Genomic DNA, 18,766 nt, shown 5'->3' with positions numbered 1-18,766 from the left:
AATGTTTTCCTCTCCCAACTCCACCCCTCCAAAAGTCATCTTGTTATTAGAACCCTCCAAACAATCCTTCTGCAGTCCCCTAGCCCTTTCTGCTATGCCCCCAGGAATCCAGGCAAACGCCCATTCATAAATTCAACAAATCTACTGAACCCTACTATGCACCAGGTACTGCTATGAGGTTTGGAGATTGTGTCTCATGGAACAAACCAGATAAAAATCCTTACTCTTGTGGAATTGATATTCTAGTGAAAAAGAGAGACAACAAAACAAAACAAGACAGACAATAGGAAACAAATAAGAAAATTGTATGTTAGAAGAAGAAACGGAGTGGGGACGGGTGGCGTTCTAATTTTAGCAGTGTGGTGTTAAGAGCTTCATTGAGAAGGTATTAAGGGGTGGAAGAGTGAGCCATAGGGCTACCTACTGGAGAAGCACGCAGCCAGAAATGCCAGGCAGGTTGGAAGAAGAGGGAGATCAAGGAGACCTTTGTGACTGGAGAAGGGAATTCTATGAAGAAATCAAGGAGGTCATGGGTGATCAGATTCTATCAAGCTTTTTAAGCCACTAAAATTTGGGTTTTCACTCTGAGTGGAATGAGAAGCCTTTGCAGGATTTTAAGCAGAGAAGGGGCATACTCTGTTTCACGTTTTTAACCATCTCTCTGGCTGTAGTGTAAAGAATTGACAAGATCAGAAAAGTGCGTTCAGTAGGCTATTGCAATAGTCCAGGGGAGGCATGATGGTGTTTTGCACCATCATGGCAGGTGTGAAAATCATAAAATTAGTATTCGTTCAAATCCAACTTGCGGCATTAACTATGGCTTACATTGAATGCATCACTAATCTGCTTCTGCAGTGGGTTTTCCCTGCCTGGATTTCAGGGAAAGATAAAGAGAGGAAGGAGGAGGGATGGTTTGACGTTACCAAGGAGACCGAGCATCATGAATCTGAAAACCTGAGATCGTTCCAGGCCTTTAGGCCTCTGGCGCAGCAATAATTCTGTGGCCGAGCCCACCAGTCATTTCCCAATGACCATGCGCAACAGGCCAGGTGGGAGCCTATGGAAAACACAGGACTTTCGCAAAGCGGGACAAACGCATTCCGGGAATCGTAGTTCTGCGCCTTTACGCAGGCGCAGTGGCCCCTCGCCGGCTTGCGCGCGCAGGTCCTGCAGGACCAGTTTCTAGAAGCTCATTGCGGTGGCGTTGGTCCTGACTGCGAGTGCTGATGCAGGTAGCGGTTGTCCCGGGTCCCTGATTTCCCGGCCGCGGCCAGCTCGCCGGCGCCGAGGATGCGCCCGGGGCGGAGTGGGTGGAGCGTGGGTGGGGAGCCGAGCGACCTCTCCGTGCACTCCCGATGCCGCAGCTTCGGGGGGAGGTGGGCACTGTCCTGAATGACGGAGCTTTTCTCCATCCCTTCCCTGCGCCTACGGTCCTAAAACTGGATACGCTGACATTTTGGGCGGGAAAATTCCTTGATGTGTGTGCGTAGGGAAGGGGGCCGTGCGATGACTGCAGGCATTTTAGCAGCATCCCTGGCTGTACCCGCCAGGTAGGTATCAGTAGCGCTCCTCCTTTCCAGTGGTGATAACCAAAATGTCTCCAGCGCCCCCCTCCCTTTGAGAACTTCTTTCTGCCTGCGCCACATTTTCGCGGAGCCTCTGTTGTAGGCCCCCTGGAGACCGAGACGAGTGTCTTCGTCACCGCACAGCCCCAGGTGCGGTGCAGCGCGGTGCAGGTACTCGGTTGGCGCTTAATATTTGGCGGAGGAGTAAGTGACGTCATCCATACGTGTGTGCCGGGCTGTGCTCGGAGGTGGGTACTGACTGGTGTAATGGTTGCAACAGGGGGAGAGAGTGCTTCCACCTGCCGCATTGTAGCGCATTTCGCTCAGGCTGTATTGTCATTTCCTGGAGGTTATTTGAGGGTGGGGACCCTGCCTGATCTGTCCACGCGTGTCCCCGTAGTGTCCTGATAGCCAGTTATTTGCAGAATGAAAGAACGCATGTAATGCAGGTTGGGATCAGTGCAGAAGAGCACTTGGGGATTAGAGGAGGCTTTGTGCAAGAGGTGACCGTTGAAAGGAGTCAAGTTTTAACGGATGAGTGAAAGTTTGGTAGGAGAGGGAAAGAAGGCAGCTTCCAAGGAGAGGGAATGGCTGGGTGCAAAGGATGGAGGGTGGTGTGGGAATGGGGACATTGTTCTTTCTGGCCGCAGCGTCCATCGGGCAGCTAGAGCGCAAGAGGTGAGGTCTTCAGGGCAGGGTGTCTGATCTTCGTGGGTGGCCTCTGCGTTTGAATTTTACCTTGGGACAGATGAGGGGTGATAGGACCCAGGTTTGCATATTAGCAGGCATCTGTAGGCTACACTGTGGAACTGGATTGAAGAAAGCTGTACATGGGTAGTTTAAGTAGGATAGAATGGAGAGGTTCTTAGGATATAAAACTGCCAGAATTTGGTTATCGGTTGTGTGAGAAATTTTGAGAGGCGAATAGGAAATCAGGCTTGTGAGTTGAGCGCCTGGTGGGAAAATGGGAATAAACATTCCGTTCACCACAGCAGTTCAGGAGATGTTGAGTAAATTTGTGACTGGATTCTTTTGTAGCGGTGAGCCTTTTCTCATGCGTTTTGCTTATGAGGAGTGTTTAGTCTGAAGAAATTGTTTTCTTGGAGGGTATTTTTTTTTTTAAGATTTTATTTATTCATTTGACAGACAGAGATCACAAGTAGGCAGGGAGAGAGGAAGGGAAGCAGGCTCCCTGCTGAGCAGAGACCACCACCCCCCAGCCCTCATGCTGGGCTTAATCCCAGGACCCTGAGATCACTACCTGAGCTAAAGGCAGAGGCTTTAACCCACTGAGCCACCCAGGCGCCCCAGAGGGTATCTATAATTAGCATTCAATAACTCCTCTGCTTCTCACCTAGACCTCTGATGGAGCAGCTGGGCAGGGCTGTTCTAGGCCTTCTGTGTGTGTCTGCATACATCTGAACCAAACCAGGAGCAATGTTTTATAGGAGTAATAATTTGTTTTACTCAATGTCTTCTGTTTTTTTGACAGTTTCTGCAAGACTAAGCTGAATGCTTGGAACGCTTGATATTTCGCTGTCTATAGTGCCTGTTGGTGGACTGTACTGACCATTCAACTAGAGTCTAAAGGAAATTGGATTCCTGCTGCTGACCCACAGTGCAAGCTGTAGTATCCTTGAATAAGATGACAGCCATCTCCCCAGACCCTCAGACCCTGGCCTCAAGTGAACCAAGCAAGGTCCTAAGAATGGATACTCCAGGGAATCAAGAAGCTATCCTGAGAGGAGACAGTAAAGACCCAGAGACTTTCAGACAGAGATTCAGGTGGTTTTGTTACTCAGAAGTGGCTGGACCCAGAAAAGCTCTAAATCAGCTCTGGGATCTCTGCATTCAGTGGCTGAGACCAGACATCCACACGAAAGAACAGATTTTAGAGCTTTTGGTGTTTGAGCAATTCCTGACAATTTTGCCTGGGGAGATCAGGATTTGGGTAAAGTCCCAGCATCCTGAGAGTAGTGAGGAAGTGGTGACCCTGATAGAGGATTTGACCCAAACGCTTGAAGAGAAGGAAGGTGAGATTTATATATGGTGGGAGGAAGCAGGTGTGATCTCCTCGAGGTGTGAAAGTGAACTCCCCCAGAGAAAGCAATTGATTGCTGAGTCTCAGTTTGGGAGTTGGACTGGCTCTGAATCAATCCTTCTTTTACTCTGTAATCTTGGGCAAGCTACGTAACCTCTTGGAACCTTCATTTTTTTTTTTTAATCTGTGGAAAGGGATTCCCATCTGCTTAGTCTTTTATGAGGGGTTATATATGATAAGGTATAATACTAATTTCTTTCCTTTCAGCCTTGAGTAAAAGGGAATCTTAGAACATGGGAGCGAAGGAAATGACTTGCACACGTTTGGAGTCAGAGGCACACCATCCAGGGCAGGTCTCAACTCCTGCCTCCCGAGTGTACGGAGCAGGTTTCTAGATTGGGGCGCCTGCCGTCTGCGACAATGGAAATGCACTGTGCACTGTTCGGGCTTCGCATTAAGCATCTGAAATGTGACCAAGGCAAATAATTGAATTGAATCTTAAATTTAAACAGCCATGTGTGCTGGGCAACATCCAGGCAGGAGCCGCTGACCAACATTAAAATTCCATTATTATACACATACCAATGTATAAACTATAAACTGAATCGTAACATAGCATCATAAAATATTGGTAGACTGATGGGGTGGATAGCCCTTTGAGGGCATGGGGTCCAGGTTTTATAAAGTCCCTTTAATATGCTGCCTATGTCCCCTGTATGTGTATCAGATGAACTACCGTAAAGCTCTCAGTACATATGTGGGACAGTTTGCATTCTACCAAGAGTTCCTGGATAGGGAAATGGCATTTACCTCCGCAGAGTTCAACTGTGGTCACGCAGCTAATTGGTATGTTCATCCTTGGGGTTGCCTGACCTCTGACTTATCTGTCATGGCAACATGGTGCTTCTCCAAAAGTAGAGCCTCTCAGCCGAAGCCCTTAGCAATAAAGAAGCTTGTGAATTTATTGCTGTAGCATTCTGTAAGAACAATTCCCTTAAGAGTCCCTTCTACGTAATTCTGATTCTTAATTCCTTTCGACTATCTAATCAATAAGCTAAAATTCTTTTCATAAGAAAGTAAAGCATGATTTAAGAAATACTTAACCCTTATCAGAAGAAGAGCTCTTGACATCTCAGGGTATGTAATATATTTAGTTGATATGTTCAGGTTCCTGATTTCCGTCTTTAGGCATCTGCTGGCAACCCCGGGAGAGGAGTCTGTTCCTGAGACCAGTTTGGTGCTTTCATTCAAGAAGCAACTCTCTGCAAGGCATTGTGCTAGGAGTATAAAGAAAAACAAATTAACACATAAAATGAATATGCTGCTTTACCTTAATACAGCCTACGACTATTTTTCAAATAACTATTATGCAAATAAAACACATTTAAACTGTAGGCGTGTGGATTGAATGAAACCCGATTATTGTGAGCTTAGCGATTGAAGGCTGTTTTATGGAATAGGGGGAAAAGCTTGGATTTTAGAAAAGAGCGTGTATGTGGCTTTTATCTCTGTTTTAATAGGAGTGGGAAAAACTTTCTTCTGACCTTTTTCTGCAGAGAAGTATGTGTAAGAATTTCTAGTCTGAGCAATGTATTTGAAAGACTAGAGTGTCCTTTCCCCCCTTCCTAGATCCGGTCTCTCAAGAGTCTGTTATTTCCCAAGAGGAGAATCCTGAAGAAAATAAAATGGTTTCTGTCCTTCCAAGTACTGAGTCCCGGGTAAGCTTCCTTTCACTGGTTTTCATTCTTAATTGAATACTTACTGAGCTCCTACAGAGTGGTATAAAGACATTAGAATCATGAAGACAGTTTCCTTCACATTCTTCAAACTCATTCTTTAGGTGCTGTTTTATTTGAGTTACAAGGATTTGTCACAAGTTTGACTCTTAAGAAAAACAACAGAAAAAAGTTTACTAAAATTCTAGTTATTCTTGATAAAATTGGTCAAGTGGAAATAGAATTATATTTCCTTAATGCAATTAAAAAAAGTCTCCACCTGAACGGTATCGGAAAATAAAAAGCAGCTCTCACAATGCCTGTAAAAAGATAAGAATGTCTAATCATGCTGTTGTTAGTAGTTTTTTATATTCTAACCAAAGGAGTAAGATAAGGGAATGAGGTAAATATTGGTATGAAAAAGACAAATGTGTGTTATTTGCAGATAACATGGTCTATTTGGAAAACCTCTGAGAATCAACAGGTATTAAAACTCATAATAGGGCACCTAGGTGGCTCAGTGGGTTAAGCCGCTGCCTTCGGCTCAGGTCATGATCTCAGGGTCCTGGGATCGAGTCCCGCATCGGGCTCTCTGCTCGGCAGGGAGCCTGCTTCCCTTTCTCTCTCTCTGCCTGCCTCTCTGCCTACTTGTGATCTCTCTCTGTCAAATAAATAACTTAAAAAAAAAACCAAAAACATAATAATTGAGAAAAGTGGCTAGTTACAAATCAATTAGAATAATTTGCAGTGGTTACAAATCACTTGGAAAAAAATTATTTTTGTAAAGATTTTATTTATTTGAGAGAGAGTACACATGAGCACACACATGTGTGAGCAGAGGGGAGAGAGAAGAATGCTCCTCACTGAGCCGGGAACCCAGATCCAGCACTGGGATCATGACCTGAACCAAAGGCAGGCGCTTAACTAACTAAGCCACCCAGGCGCCCTGAAAAAAAAAATTCTTACAGTAGTAATCGATACTGCTATAGTAGACTGATAATGGCTGCCCAAAATGTGCCTAATTCCTAACCCCTAGAACCTGTGAGTGTTAATCCAATGCAAAAAGACTGTATTTTGTGTGTTTGTTAGGAATCCATGACGATCAAGGATGTGGTTGTGAGCTTTTCCAGAGGAGAGTGGAGGAGGCTGGAGCCTTTTCAGAAGGAACTCTATAAGGAAGTGCTGCTGGAGAACTTTAGGAGCCTAGAGTTTCTGGGTAAAGATAATCTGTTTATGATGTAATGTATAAGCTGTATATCTTTTTGTCCGCTATCATTGAAAGATAAGTACTATTAACTGTATTGGCAGGGCATGCAGGGTTCATACGACTAATCCTGAAAATGATTTCTGAAAATGTACTTTTCTGCAATGTTTTCTCTAAAAAAAGAGTTTTTGCTTCATTGAACTGGAAATGTTGAGTATCACTGTGCTATCTTCAAGACGTACCTTCCCCAGTGCCTCCTTATTTTCCAGGAATTATGTCTGTACTTGACAGCATCTTCTCTTTCCTGGAGAACCCGAGGGTGTGTATGAATGTTGGAACATCTTTGCCCTGTGCAGAAACAGTCATTTTTTATTCTTTTCTCTATGAGCAGGCTTTCCAGTTTCCAAATTAGATTTGATTTCCCAGTTTAAGTGGGTTGAACTGCCGTGGCTGCTGGAAAAAGAAATCTCAAAAGGCTCCAGACCAGGTGAGTCGATGAAAAGCAAAGCAATTAAGAGAGTTGCTTAGCCAAGTCATTTGTGAAGAGCCTTTGAAATATATTGGGTGGGTTAGATGCTAAAATAGAAGGTGATTAGAATAGAGCACTTGCCTTCCTGGGATATTCATTTTATTGGAGAGACCATTCATTTAGGTCCTCTGAGTAGATGCCAAGACGTGATTGGCTATACCAGGGACTTACTGGGGAGAATTGCAGTGAAGGAAAATGGGGAGACCGGTGAGAGCATAAGGTGAGTGTAACACCTGTGAATGAGAGAGGGAGGGAAGGAAGGAAGGCTGGGTAGGAAGTGTCTTAGATTGATGTGCAGTGTTTTGTTTTTAAAGATCAATTTGAGAGTGGGAGAGCATGAGGGCAGAGGGAGAGGGAGAAGCAGACTCACCACTGAGCAGGGAGCCTGACATGGGGCTCGATCCCAGGACCCTGGGATCATGACCTGAGCCGAAGGCAGATGCTTAACCAACTGAGCCACCCAGGCACCTCATGTGCCATTTAATAAAGTTTTGGCAAGGCCAAAGAAGAGTTCACCAGCCGGAGTCACCTTTCTGGAGTCCTTTGTTTCTCTGGGCCTGCCTGTGTCCCTGCTGTACTTGCCATTGATTGGGAGCAGCTATGGGAAAGCGGCCTTGGTGTTGAATCAGCAGCCATGGTGGCTGAGTAAGCACCGCAGAGTTGAAGATCTGAGCAGTGCATTTCTGGGTGCGCCTTAATATGGATATCAAACCACACAGTATTAGTGATGGGATGAATGGGGAACACAGGAACAATGGCTTACTTAATGTTTAAGTTGAATCTTGAAGAAGTAGGAATTCATCCAGTGGACAGCCTGGAGAGTATAATCTCATTTTTGTTAAAAGGAAAAAATGTTTATATACATGTATATATCTAAATATATAGATATAATATCATTTTTTAAAAATATGTAAATATAGATAGATTTTTTTTTTAAAGATTTTATTTATTTATTTGACAGAGATCGCAGGTAGGCAGAGAGGCAGGCAGAGAGAGTGAGAGGGAAGCAGGCTCCCCACCAAGCAGAGAGCCCGATGCGGGACTTGATCCCAGGACCCTGAGATCATGACCTGAACCGAAGGCAGCGGCTTAAACCACTGAGCCACCCAGGCGCCCCAGATTTTTTTTTTTTAATGTCTGGAGAACATTCCTGTTAATCGTGGTTATCTCTGGGGGATTACATTTTTTCTTCATCCTTCTCTTACCTTAAAATTTAACAATAAATATACTAAGTTTATAGTTAAAAAATAAGTTATTGATTATATATCAGTACATTATTTTTTAAGAGAAAACCAATAATTTCACTTAGCTCTATTTCATTTTAACCAAAGTCAGACTATTGATTGTTTTCAGTATATATACCCAAATAAAGGATATTATTTTTTTTTAAAGATTTTATTTATTTATTTGAGAGATTTATTGAGAGAGATCACAAGCAGGCAGAGAGGCAGGCAGAGAGAGAGGAGGAAGCAGGCTCCCTGCTGAGCAGAGAGCCCGATGTGGGGCTCGATCCCAGGACTCCGAGTTCATGACCCGAGCCGAAGGCAGCGGCTCAACCCGCTGAGCCACCCAGGCGCCCCAAGGGTATTATTTTTTAATATAAATGGTATAAATGTGCCCCCCTTCCCCCAGAAGCATTATGTAGATGTACAACTTGTTTAAAAAGTTAACTTATAACAGATAGAAGAAAACACGTAGACAAAGCAGAGTCGATAACTATAATTTAATAAAATACTTAAGCAAATCAGTAAGGAATGCTGAGTCTGTTAAAAAAAAATGGGGGAAGAACTTGAGCAAATAGCTGACAAAATTAAAAATAACTAACAACACTAAATTTTAAATTGCTGCAAATTTGGAAAAAAGTTCCAAGTCATTGACAAGTGATGAAATATACATTTAAAGCAATAGTACTGAGATACCTGAGTAGCTTAGTTGGTTAAACTTCCAACTCTTTGTTTCAACTCAGGTCATGATCTCTGGGATGTGAGATCGAGCCCCGCATCAAACCCCTCATTCAGAGTGAAGTCTGCTTGAGTTTCTTTTACCCTCTCCTTCTACTCCTCCCCTCTGCTGTCTCTCTTTCCAAAATAAATTTTATAAAAAATGCACAGAATTTTTAATAATGGTTAACTTTTGGGGAATAGAATTTTGTGCTTTATAGTTAACTCTTTAAAAAACAGGTTTATTTATTTTTTTTAAAGGTTTTATTTATTTATTTGACAGAGATCACAAGTAGGCAGAGCAGCAGGCAGAGAGAGAGGGGGAAGCAGGCTCCCCGCTGAGCAAAGAGCCCAATGTGGGGCTCGATCCCAGGACTCTGGGATCATGACCTGAGCTGAAGGCAGAGGCTTAACCCGCTGAGCCACCCATGCGCCCCTAAAAAACAGGTTTATGAAAGTGATGGTGTGACCTCATGATTAAGAGCCAAGTTGAATGATGTGGTTCAAAGTTCTGAAGAGAGTGTAATTAGAGTATGATATTGGAGAAATCTGTGGGGATTGTGGAACTTGAACCTGAGGCCCTGGGTATTTCTGTTCAGGAAGGTGCCACAGGACTGCACTTGAGGATGAAGACTGAAAGAATGGGACTGATATACCGTAGTGTGGGAGGGACAGTGGGTGGATGCCCACTTAGAGTGTATCCCTAAGGTTAACTGTTGTAACCTTTGAAAGTTTGGCGTTGGCAATGCTGCACGTCTATGATGGGATTACCATTTTTCTGTAAATTTAGTGCTATTCGGCTGCTTTGAGAAGCAGTGGGTATAGGGATCAAAAGTATGGGCTTTGGTGTCAGAATATATGGAAAATCTGGCTCTGTTGCTTACAATACATGTGACTTGGGGCACGCTACTTGCTCTTACTCTTACTTTGTATGTGTAGTTGTCACATCCACAAAACAGGGATAATATCAGCACCTACTTTATAAAACTTTTGTGAAGATTAAGGGAAATACAAGCAGAGTGCTTGATACAGGGGCTGGCCTTTACTAAGCATTCAATAAATGTTTGTGCTGTCGTCATTATTTAAAAAGAAAATAGATTGACTCTAAAGAGAATGAGTTTGAGCCTATTACAGAAATTTGAAATGAGGGTGAGAACATGCATCTTTATTCTAACTATAAAGCACAAACTTTCCATTTTCCCCAATATTTTTCTTAACCCATTCTAACTATAAAGCACAAACTTCATTTTCCCCAATATTTTTCTTAACCCCTATATTTACCTAGTTTCTCTATATTATTTTTTCCTTCTCTGTGTCCTAAGATTCTGAAAACCATCCAAGGTCTTATTCATACTGTTTATAGTCACTCCTACCTCTTTCCCTATCTCAGTCCCAAAAAGGACAGCTTCCTTTATTGCAAACGGGAGACGTTCTATTTGTTATTTCTTTTAGAATGTGAACCTAGAGGTGAATTGAAGGAATCCTCTCGAAATCAAGATGTTCTAGAAGAATCAACTTTAGATAAAATAATAGAAAGATGCCTAATGGGTGGTAATTATGGCCTGATGGGAGAGTCCCGGAAACGTAGCAGTAAGGAATATTCTCAAGTGGCAGGCACACACAAGAAAACTCATGGGAGAGGCAGTAAGGGTGAGGAGTTTGACCCAGAAAAGAGCCCCTTTGGAAGTAATTTCAAGCATACCTCAGAAATAATTAAACATCTGAGAGTCTACTTAAGGAAGAAGTCTCGGAGGTATAATGAATGCAAGAAACCCTTCAGTTTTCATTCAGACCTTATTCTGAACCGCAAAGAACACACTGGAGAGAAGCCACGGAAATGTAACGAAGGCAGGAAAGTCTTAGGTCACTCTTCATCCCTAAGCGAACATCAGAAACATCAGAAAATGCATTTTGGCGCGAAGACCCAGAAGTGCAATAATTGTGGGGTAACCTTTACGCGGAACTCATCCCTTAAGAGAAAAAACTCCCCTTTGTGTGAAAAATGTTGGAGAAATTTAAATCAAGATGCAACCTTAGATAAAGATGAGGGAGCAGAGGTGGGAGAGAAGACCCATAAATGTAGCAAATGTGGAAAAGCCTTCGGCTATAGTGCCTCACTGACCAAACATAGGAGGATTCACACAGGGGAGAAACCCTACATGTGCAATGAATGTGGAAAAGCTTTCAGTGACAGTTCATCCCTCACACCACACCACAGAACCCACAGCGGAGAGAAACCCTACAAATGTGATGATTGTGGAAAAGCTTTCACCCTGAGTGCCCACCTCATCAAACATCAGAGAGTTCATACCGGAGAAAAACCCTATAAATGTAAAGAATGCGGGAGACCCTTCAGTGACAGTTCCTCTCTTATTCAGCATCAGCGAATTCATACTGGAGAGAAACCCTACACGTGTAACAACTGTGGAAAATCCTTCAGTCACAGCTCGTCCCTTTCCAAACATCAGAGGATTCATACTGGAGAGAAGCCCTATAAATGCGGTGAATGTGGAAAAGCCTTTAGACAGAATTCTTGCCTTACGCGACATCAGAGGATCCACACTGGAGAAAAACCCTATTTGTGTAATGACTGCGGGATGACTTTCAGCCATTTTACGTCCGTCATTTATCATCAGCGACTTCATTCAGGAGAAAAGCCCTACAAGTGTAACCAGTGTGAGAAAGCCTTCCCTACCCATTCACTCCTCAGTCGCCATCAGAGAATTCATACTGGCGTAAAGCCGTATAAATGTAAGGAATGTGGGAAATCGTTCAGTCAGAGTTCATCTCTTAACGAGCATCATCGGATTCATACCGGAGAGAAGCCCTATGAATGTAATTACTGTGGAGCGACCTTCAGCCGGAGCTCAATCCTTGTGGAACACCTAAAAATCCATACTGGAAGGAGAGAATATGAATGTAACGAATGTGAAAAGACATTTAAGAGTAACTCAGGCCTCATCAGACATCGGGGATTTCATTCTGGAGAGTAATTCTTGAAATACAATAAGGTGGTTGGGGGGGTGTGGAGTCTCATCAAATTGTCCCTTATTAAAAACCCAGGGTGGAAACTACCACCACACTGATCAGTAGCTACGACTTTAATGGGTTGGCAGCTGGGAAAAACACTTTTTGCCATTCACCACTCCTCTTTGGTAGATCGTAAGTAGGGTTGGTAAAGTGAGTAGAGTTGGTGAATGGATGAAAAGTGAAGAAAGGATGAGACGCGCAATGATTCCGAAAGACCAAATGCAGATTGAAAAAGCAAGAGGAGTGCACGAGACCCACTGATGAACCTTTTTTTTTCTTCAAGAGATTTCCCTCTTCTAGCAAGAACTGGTCTCGAGTCATAACCTAGGTTCTGGGTTCTGTCCCAGTTTGCCAACCAGCTCACTGTATAACCTTGGACCCATCATTTGACCTTTCTAAATTTGGGTTTTCTTCACTGGTGGCAGGAAAGGGGTGGGGCTCACAATTTCTAAGTTTACCTCCGATCCTCTCTGAAGCTGTGGGAATAAGCTAAATTGGAATTTGCAAGGTTCTGTAGTAGAAAAGCACTTATTTAAGATTCTGAACTGAGAATGTGGTATACTCTTCAAATGCCTGATGCTGGAATCCCTAGAATATCAACAGGAACGAGTCGGCAGAGCTCACACGGTGTGTCTTCAGGGAATGTTTTTATTGGACAAAGTACCCCAACCTGTTTTTCCCTCTGGGCTTTGACTGAGGGGATTAGGAATCTAGAGGGCAAACATTGGAGCCATCTCAGCCATGAGAGTACCAGTCCTAGGAAAATGGGTTGGGGGCTGGGGAGAGGGTGGTGGGGAAGGAAACGGGTGTTGAAAACAGAGCTATTCTGGATGAATTATCTTTTGCGAAAGAAAATTCTATTTTTTTAAAAGTTTGTTTATCCTAAGTACAGCCCCCCTATAATCAGAGTGCAAACATGGTGTGTGGCAAAGGTCACAAGCTAAGATTGAGCCGTTTGATGTTTTGGTTGATCTGCATGGGAAGATGTGTGTGTGTGTGTGTGTGTGTGTGTGTAGGTGGGTGGATGGGTGGAACTTGTCACCATTTAAAATTTAAAAATTAGGAGATTTCATACCAAAAAATAAAAGGCTTGCCTTGAAAAATTATAAGGGCTGTTAACCCTGACCCATACTTCAGTGGACTAGTCTGCTGGTTTGGGGTAGCAGCTGCTGCCTTTACACAGGGAATCTACTCTTCTACCAGCCAAGTTCTCTCATTTATAGGACTTGACTTGCCCTGACTATAGGAACTTGATACTATGGTCCCCTGCCATCTACAGAATATGTATCCTAAAGTCTAAAGAGACTCCCCCGATAGTAAAATACAGCAGAAGAATGTAGAAGTCCCACAAAATAACTTCTCAGTTAAGTGCTTTGTTGTGAAATTAGACGTGAAGAGAGAGCAGTTATTAGTGGATTATTTCTTGTGACGAATCTCATTGGTGGAGTGTGAATAACCATTTCTGACTGAAAGAGGAACTAAAACCCTGAGTCAGGTGTAGGTCTCAAGTCCTAGGGTTCTGGAGGCGCCCTTCTGATTCAGCGATGGTACCAAGAAGTGCATAAAGTTGAAATCTGAGGTCGCTCCCTAATAAAGGAGAACGGAAACAGAAAACTTGGCTTGTGGAAGTGAAGAGATCCTGAATGCTGATGGAGACTCAGCAATATTTGCTGTGATTTAATGGGTATAGGTTTGCGATACTACCTCTGGATAATGCTTTCGGTTTCATCCTTATACCCCCACTCCCTGCCCCCCCCCCAAAGGCTTGTAGTTCAGATACTGCTGTATGGTATGTTGGTCTGCATAATTGTCACTAAATGGACTGACCAGAGACATTCTAGCCATGAAAAGAAAATGGCTTAGGAGGATCATTCACCTGGGCTTAAGTTTTTTTCAAACATACATAAACCCTGATTTTTTTTTTAAAAGATACAATTTATAGAGAAATACGTAAAGTTCTTGAGATGAGGCTTCTTCCAGGATGTTCACTAGTTACAGCCTCCAACATTCATAAGAGGAGGTTTTATACCAGTACCAGCTGGGTATCTGGAACATAGGGGTTCCTTTTTTTTTTTTTTAAAGCAAGTTTTTTGGGGTGGAAATTACATACAAAGGTCATTTCAAGTGTACAATCGGTGAGTTTTGGCAGACTCACTGAATTGTACAGTCACCACCACAGTCCATTTTTAGAACATTTTATAAACTCAGTAAGGTCCCTCAGCCCCGTTTACAGTTAACCCCCATTCCCACACTTAGGCTCAGGCAACCACTCTGTCCCTGTCGAGTTGCCTTTTCTGGACATTTTATACAAATAGGATCATATGTGGTCTTGTGTTTTTCATTAATGTATTTTCTAAGTTCATGTTGTAGCACATCAGACCTTTATTTTTATGGTTAAATGAGACCCTATTTTATGGATATACCATATTTTGTCCATTCACCAGTTGAAGGACATTTGGGTTGTTTACAGTTTTTGGCTGTTCATAATAATGCTGCTTTGAACATTGATGTGTAAGTCTTTCTGTAGACACAGTTTCATTGTTCTTAGGTAGATGCCTGAGTGGCTGGCTCACAGGGTAAATTTTGTTTAACTTCCTAGGATATTGCCAAATTGTTTTGTAGGTGAGTACATGATTTTTTGTTCTGAGCAGCGCTGAATGACCCCTACAGTCAGAGAATATAGATCTTAAAATCTGAAGAAACTCCACTGATCGTGAAATGCAGGAAGAGAACGTAAAAAATCATACAGAGTAACTTTTCAGTTTTGTTTGTGAAATTAGACCTCAGAGGAATAGAGTATACAGGGACTGGTGGATTATTAAGAATTTCATTGGCAAGGTCTGAATAGTAATTTCTAAATGAAAAGGAAACTAAAGCCCTGAGTCAGTCAGGTTTCTGTACATCCTCACCGACTCTTGTGGTATTGTCTGCCTTTTTCATTATAGCTGTCCTAAGGGTTGAAATGCTATCTCTTTGTGGTTTTAATTTACATTTCCCTGATGGCTAATGATGTTGAGCATCTTTTCATGTACTCAATAGCTATTCATTTATCTTCTTCAGCAAAATGTTTATTCAGGGTTTTTTCCATTAAAGAGTTAGGTCTATTGAGTTGTCATATTTTATATTCTACATGAAAGTCCTTTCTCCAGTATGGAGAAATACTAGCTGTGGAGAGCTGCCTCAAACTCTACTGCATGATATTTATAAAAAGCTTGTTTTTAATAACTACTTATCTATAATTGCCTAAAGAATAGTCGATGCGGGCCATCATCTTAAGTACTTAAGTTTATTTTTTATGTCCTATCAGATAATCAAGAGATTTTAAACTTCTTTTGATCTCTTATCAAATTGTTCTTATTAACAAAATTACAGTATTTAATAATACTATTAAAACCAGTATTTAACTTAATGCTGTTTATGTACATTGACAGGTATTAAAATCAGCCCTTTAACATATTCCGTCTACTATAAAATGAAGACCTTGTTTTTCACAATGTTTCTTCTTAATGAGTTTCCACTTAAGAAACTACTGTCAGGTTACAGGACAGGATAAAGCTTTGCCTGTCAGTGATTCTTCTTTTATTTACTTACTTTTGAATTGGTTTTTAACATGGCGAAATATAGATAACCTAAAATGGACCAGTTTAACCATTTTTGGGAGTATGACTCAGTGGCATTAAGTGCATTCGTGTTGTTGTGTAATCATCACCCCTGTCCATTTCCAGAAGTTGTCTGTCATCCCAAACTGAAGCTCATGAAACAGTAACCCCTCATTCTGTCCTGCCCCCAGTCCCTGCGGGCCACTATTCTGCTTTGTGTCTCTCTGAATTTTGAATGTTTTAGGCCCCTCCTATAATTGGGATCATTGAATATTTGTCCTTCTGTGTCTGGCTTCTTTCACTTAGCAAAATGTTTTTAAGGTTCATGTTGTAGCAGGTGTCAGAATTTTCATTCCTTTTCAAGACTGAACAACATTCCGTCATGTATATACCACATTTTGTTCATTCATCCATTAACAAACATCTGGGTCATTTCCACCATTTTGACTACATTAGTGATGTAAAATAGCAGAATCCCTGTTTTCAGTTCTTCAAAGATATCCGTGTCATCTAGAACAGAGACTCTTCCCGAAGGTTTTTGGTTCACTTTCCTGAGATCCAATGGAGGAATCACTCTGTGGGTGTCCTAGCCTTAGGAAATATATTTCTTGTAAGACCTGGAAGTTGAAATCAGTCCTTGATGCAGGCACTGCAGAGAGGATAATGTGTCAGCAGTGACAAAAACCACAACCTTGTGCATCTTCCATCATGGGTGACCAGGTCCATTACTATGAGCAGTAATATTTTGAAAAAAAATTTTTTTAAGATTTTATTTTTTAATTTACAGACAGAGATCACAAGTAGGCAGAGAGGCAGGCAGAGAGCGGGAGGATGGGGTTGGGGGGGAGGGGGAAGCAAAGCAGGCTCCTTGCTGAGCAGAGAGCCTGATGCAGGCCTTGATCCCAGGACCTTGGAATCATGACCTGAGCTGAAGGCAGAGGCTTAACCCACTGAGCCACCCAGGCACCCCAAGCAGTAGTATTTTGAAAGGGATTTTTTTTGGAGCAGTAGGTCTCAATAGTGGGCTTACAAAATTCAGTACAAACCATGTTGTAAACAGATGTGTTGCCATCTGGGTCTTGTTCCCTGTATAGAGCACAGGCAGAGAACATTTAGCATAATTCTTAAGGGCCCTAGGATTTTCAGAATGGCAAATAAGCATTGGTTGCAACTTCAAGTCACCAGCTGCTTTAGTTCCAAACAAGAGAGTTAGGCACTGACTTCTCTCTGGTTAGGAAAGTCCTAGATGGCGTTTTCTTATAAGGCTGTTTGGTCTGTACTGAGAATCTCTTGTTTGGTGTAGCCACCTTCATTAATGAGCTAGATCTTCTGGATAACTTGCTGCAGCTTCTACTTCAGCACTTGCTGCTTTGTTCTTTATGTTACAAAGGTGACTTCTTTCCTTAAATCTCATGAACCAACCCCTGCTCACTTTAAATTTTTCTTCTGCAGCTTCTTTACCTCTGTCAGCCTTTATAGAATTCAGGAAAGTTAGGGCCTTGCTCTGGATTAGGCTTTGGCTTGAGAGAATGTTGGGATTGGTTTGATCTTCTCTCCAGATCACTCAGACTTTCTTCTATCACCGAGAAGGGTGTTTTGCTTTTTGATCATTCATGTGTTCATTGGAGTCGCTCTTTTAATCTCCTTCAGAAACCTTCCCTTTGTGTTCCCAGCTTGGCTAACTGATGGAAGAGGCCTAGCTTTCGGCCGGTCAGCTTTCGATATGCCTTCCTTATGAAGCTTAACTATTTCTGTTTTATTTTGTTTTGTTTTGTTTTAATTTAAAGTGAGAAATGTGTGACTCTTCCTTTTGTTTGAACCCTTAGAGGCCATTGTAGGGTTATTAATTGGCCTCATTTTAGTATTGTTGTGTCTTCGGGAAGTCAGGAGCTCCAAGGAGAGGGAGAAAGACCCAGGGATGGTGGGTCCATGGAGCAGTCAGAACATGCAGTCAGGTTCACTCTTATCAGTCAAGTTCACTGTCTTATGTGGGTGTGGTTCATGATGCCCCAAAACAATACAGTAGTCATATCTAGGAGCAGAGATGGTAGTAATAATTGAAAAGTTTGAAATACTGTGAGAATTCCCAAAACGTGACACATAAAGTGAGCAAATGCTGTTGGGAAAATGATGCCAGTAGAATTGCTCAATTCTAGTTCAATTCAGGGTTGCCGCAAACCTTCAATTGGTGTAAAAAAAAACAAAAGCAGCCAAACAAACCACACATGATATCTGTGAAACACAATAAAATAATGCCTCTGTTCATTTCTGGAGATGCTACAAACATTCATTAATGCTTAGTATATGCAATGCACTTTAAGAGATGAGATGAATAGCACATGTTCTCCGCCCTGTAGAAATCCAGTGGGGTGGGTAAGACTGATGAGCTTTGGAGGGGTGGGCACGGTGCAGGTCAGAGTAGGATTGCAACTAACAGCTCTAGCGAGCTGTGTGCGGCACTAAAAATGAAATGTAAGCCTAGCGGGTGGGAGCCCACAGGAGAGTGACTCTGACACTTGGTAGGAGGCCGTTGCACCCCGTGTTGCCACAGTTGAGGCCCGGCGTCATAAAGACCTTTCTTCCCAACCCTTTTGAGAAGTTTGTGTTTTACCAAGCCAGTGAGGAACCGCTGCAGGTTCTTCCTGCGTGTGTGTATTACCTGATAGTCTTCTATTTTTGCTGTTTCTTGTTTTGTGTTTTCCTCAGAATTGTTTCTCTGAGGTGCAACTGCTTGATGAAAACAGAGATGCATTTTAAGATTCTGAAAATGTACTGTCAAGTTGTCTGTAAAATACAGCATATTTCATAGGGTCTCCTTTATATGGAACTACGGACGTCTATAAAGGTCTGACCTAAGGAAGTTTTTCCCCAAACCAGGGCGCTTATGAGGTGTCTCTCCTGAGTCGATCTGGTGCTTAGGAAGTTGAAAATTACTATTTTCTACCCTCAGAGCATCGGTTAGATCTCTGCTGGACTCTTACAGGTTCCAAGGTCAAGATTCTTCCAGTAGGAGTCCTCAAGGGCCTCTCCTTACAGAGTGGTTCTGATAATCTACAAGCTTTGCCAAATCTATCAGTAGCTCTTCTGGGGTTTTTGCCATTGGTATTCAAGATGTTTATAGCCTTTTTGTAAAATGGAACCAA

At 42.5% G+C, this 18,766-nt stretch overlaps 1 protein-coding gene across 1 annotated transcript; it reads left to right on the top strand.

The window, feature by feature from the left end:
- Positions 1-1,178: 1,178 nt before the first annotated feature.
- Positions 1,179-15,917, top strand: ZNF483 (zinc finger protein 483). The gene is made up of 6 exons (XM_044265142.1): positions 1,179-1,232; positions 3,058-3,598; positions 5,236-5,324; positions 6,411-6,537; positions 6,917-7,012; positions 10,447-15,917. Exons 2-6 carry the CDS (start codon positions 3,211-3,213, stop codon positions 11,985-11,987), a joined length of 2,241 nt encoding a protein of 746 aa, XP_044121077.1. The 5' UTR covers positions 1,179-1,232; positions 3,058-3,210; the 3' UTR covers positions 11,988-15,917.
- The last annotated feature ends 2,849 nt before the right edge of the window (positions 15,918-18,766 follow it).

Source organism: Neovison vison, chromosome 9 (assembly GCF_020171115.1).
Source record: "Neovison vison isolate M4711 chromosome 9, ASM_NN_V1, whole genome shotgun sequence".
NCBI lineage: Eukaryota > Metazoa > Chordata > Mammalia > Carnivora > Mustelidae > Neogale > Neogale vison.
Note: the sequence above shows the minus strand (reverse complement) of the source record. Positions and strands in the feature narration are given on the sequence as shown.

Excerpts from the sequence above, each read along its gene's own strand:
- ZNF483 (XM_044265142.1), top strand. The coding sequence starts at position 3,211 with ATGACAGCCATCTCCCCAGACCCTCAGACCCTGGCCTCAAGTGAACCA. Across the intron at positions 6,538-6,916 it reads TAGGAGCCTAGAGTTTCTGG|GCTTTCCAGTTTCCAAATTA; the intron begins GTAAAGATAATC and ends CTCTATGAGCAG. Across the intron at positions 7,013-10,446 it reads CTCAAAAGGCTCCAGACCAG|AATGTGAACCTAGAGGTGAA; the intron begins GTGAGTCGATGA and ends TATTTCTTTTAG.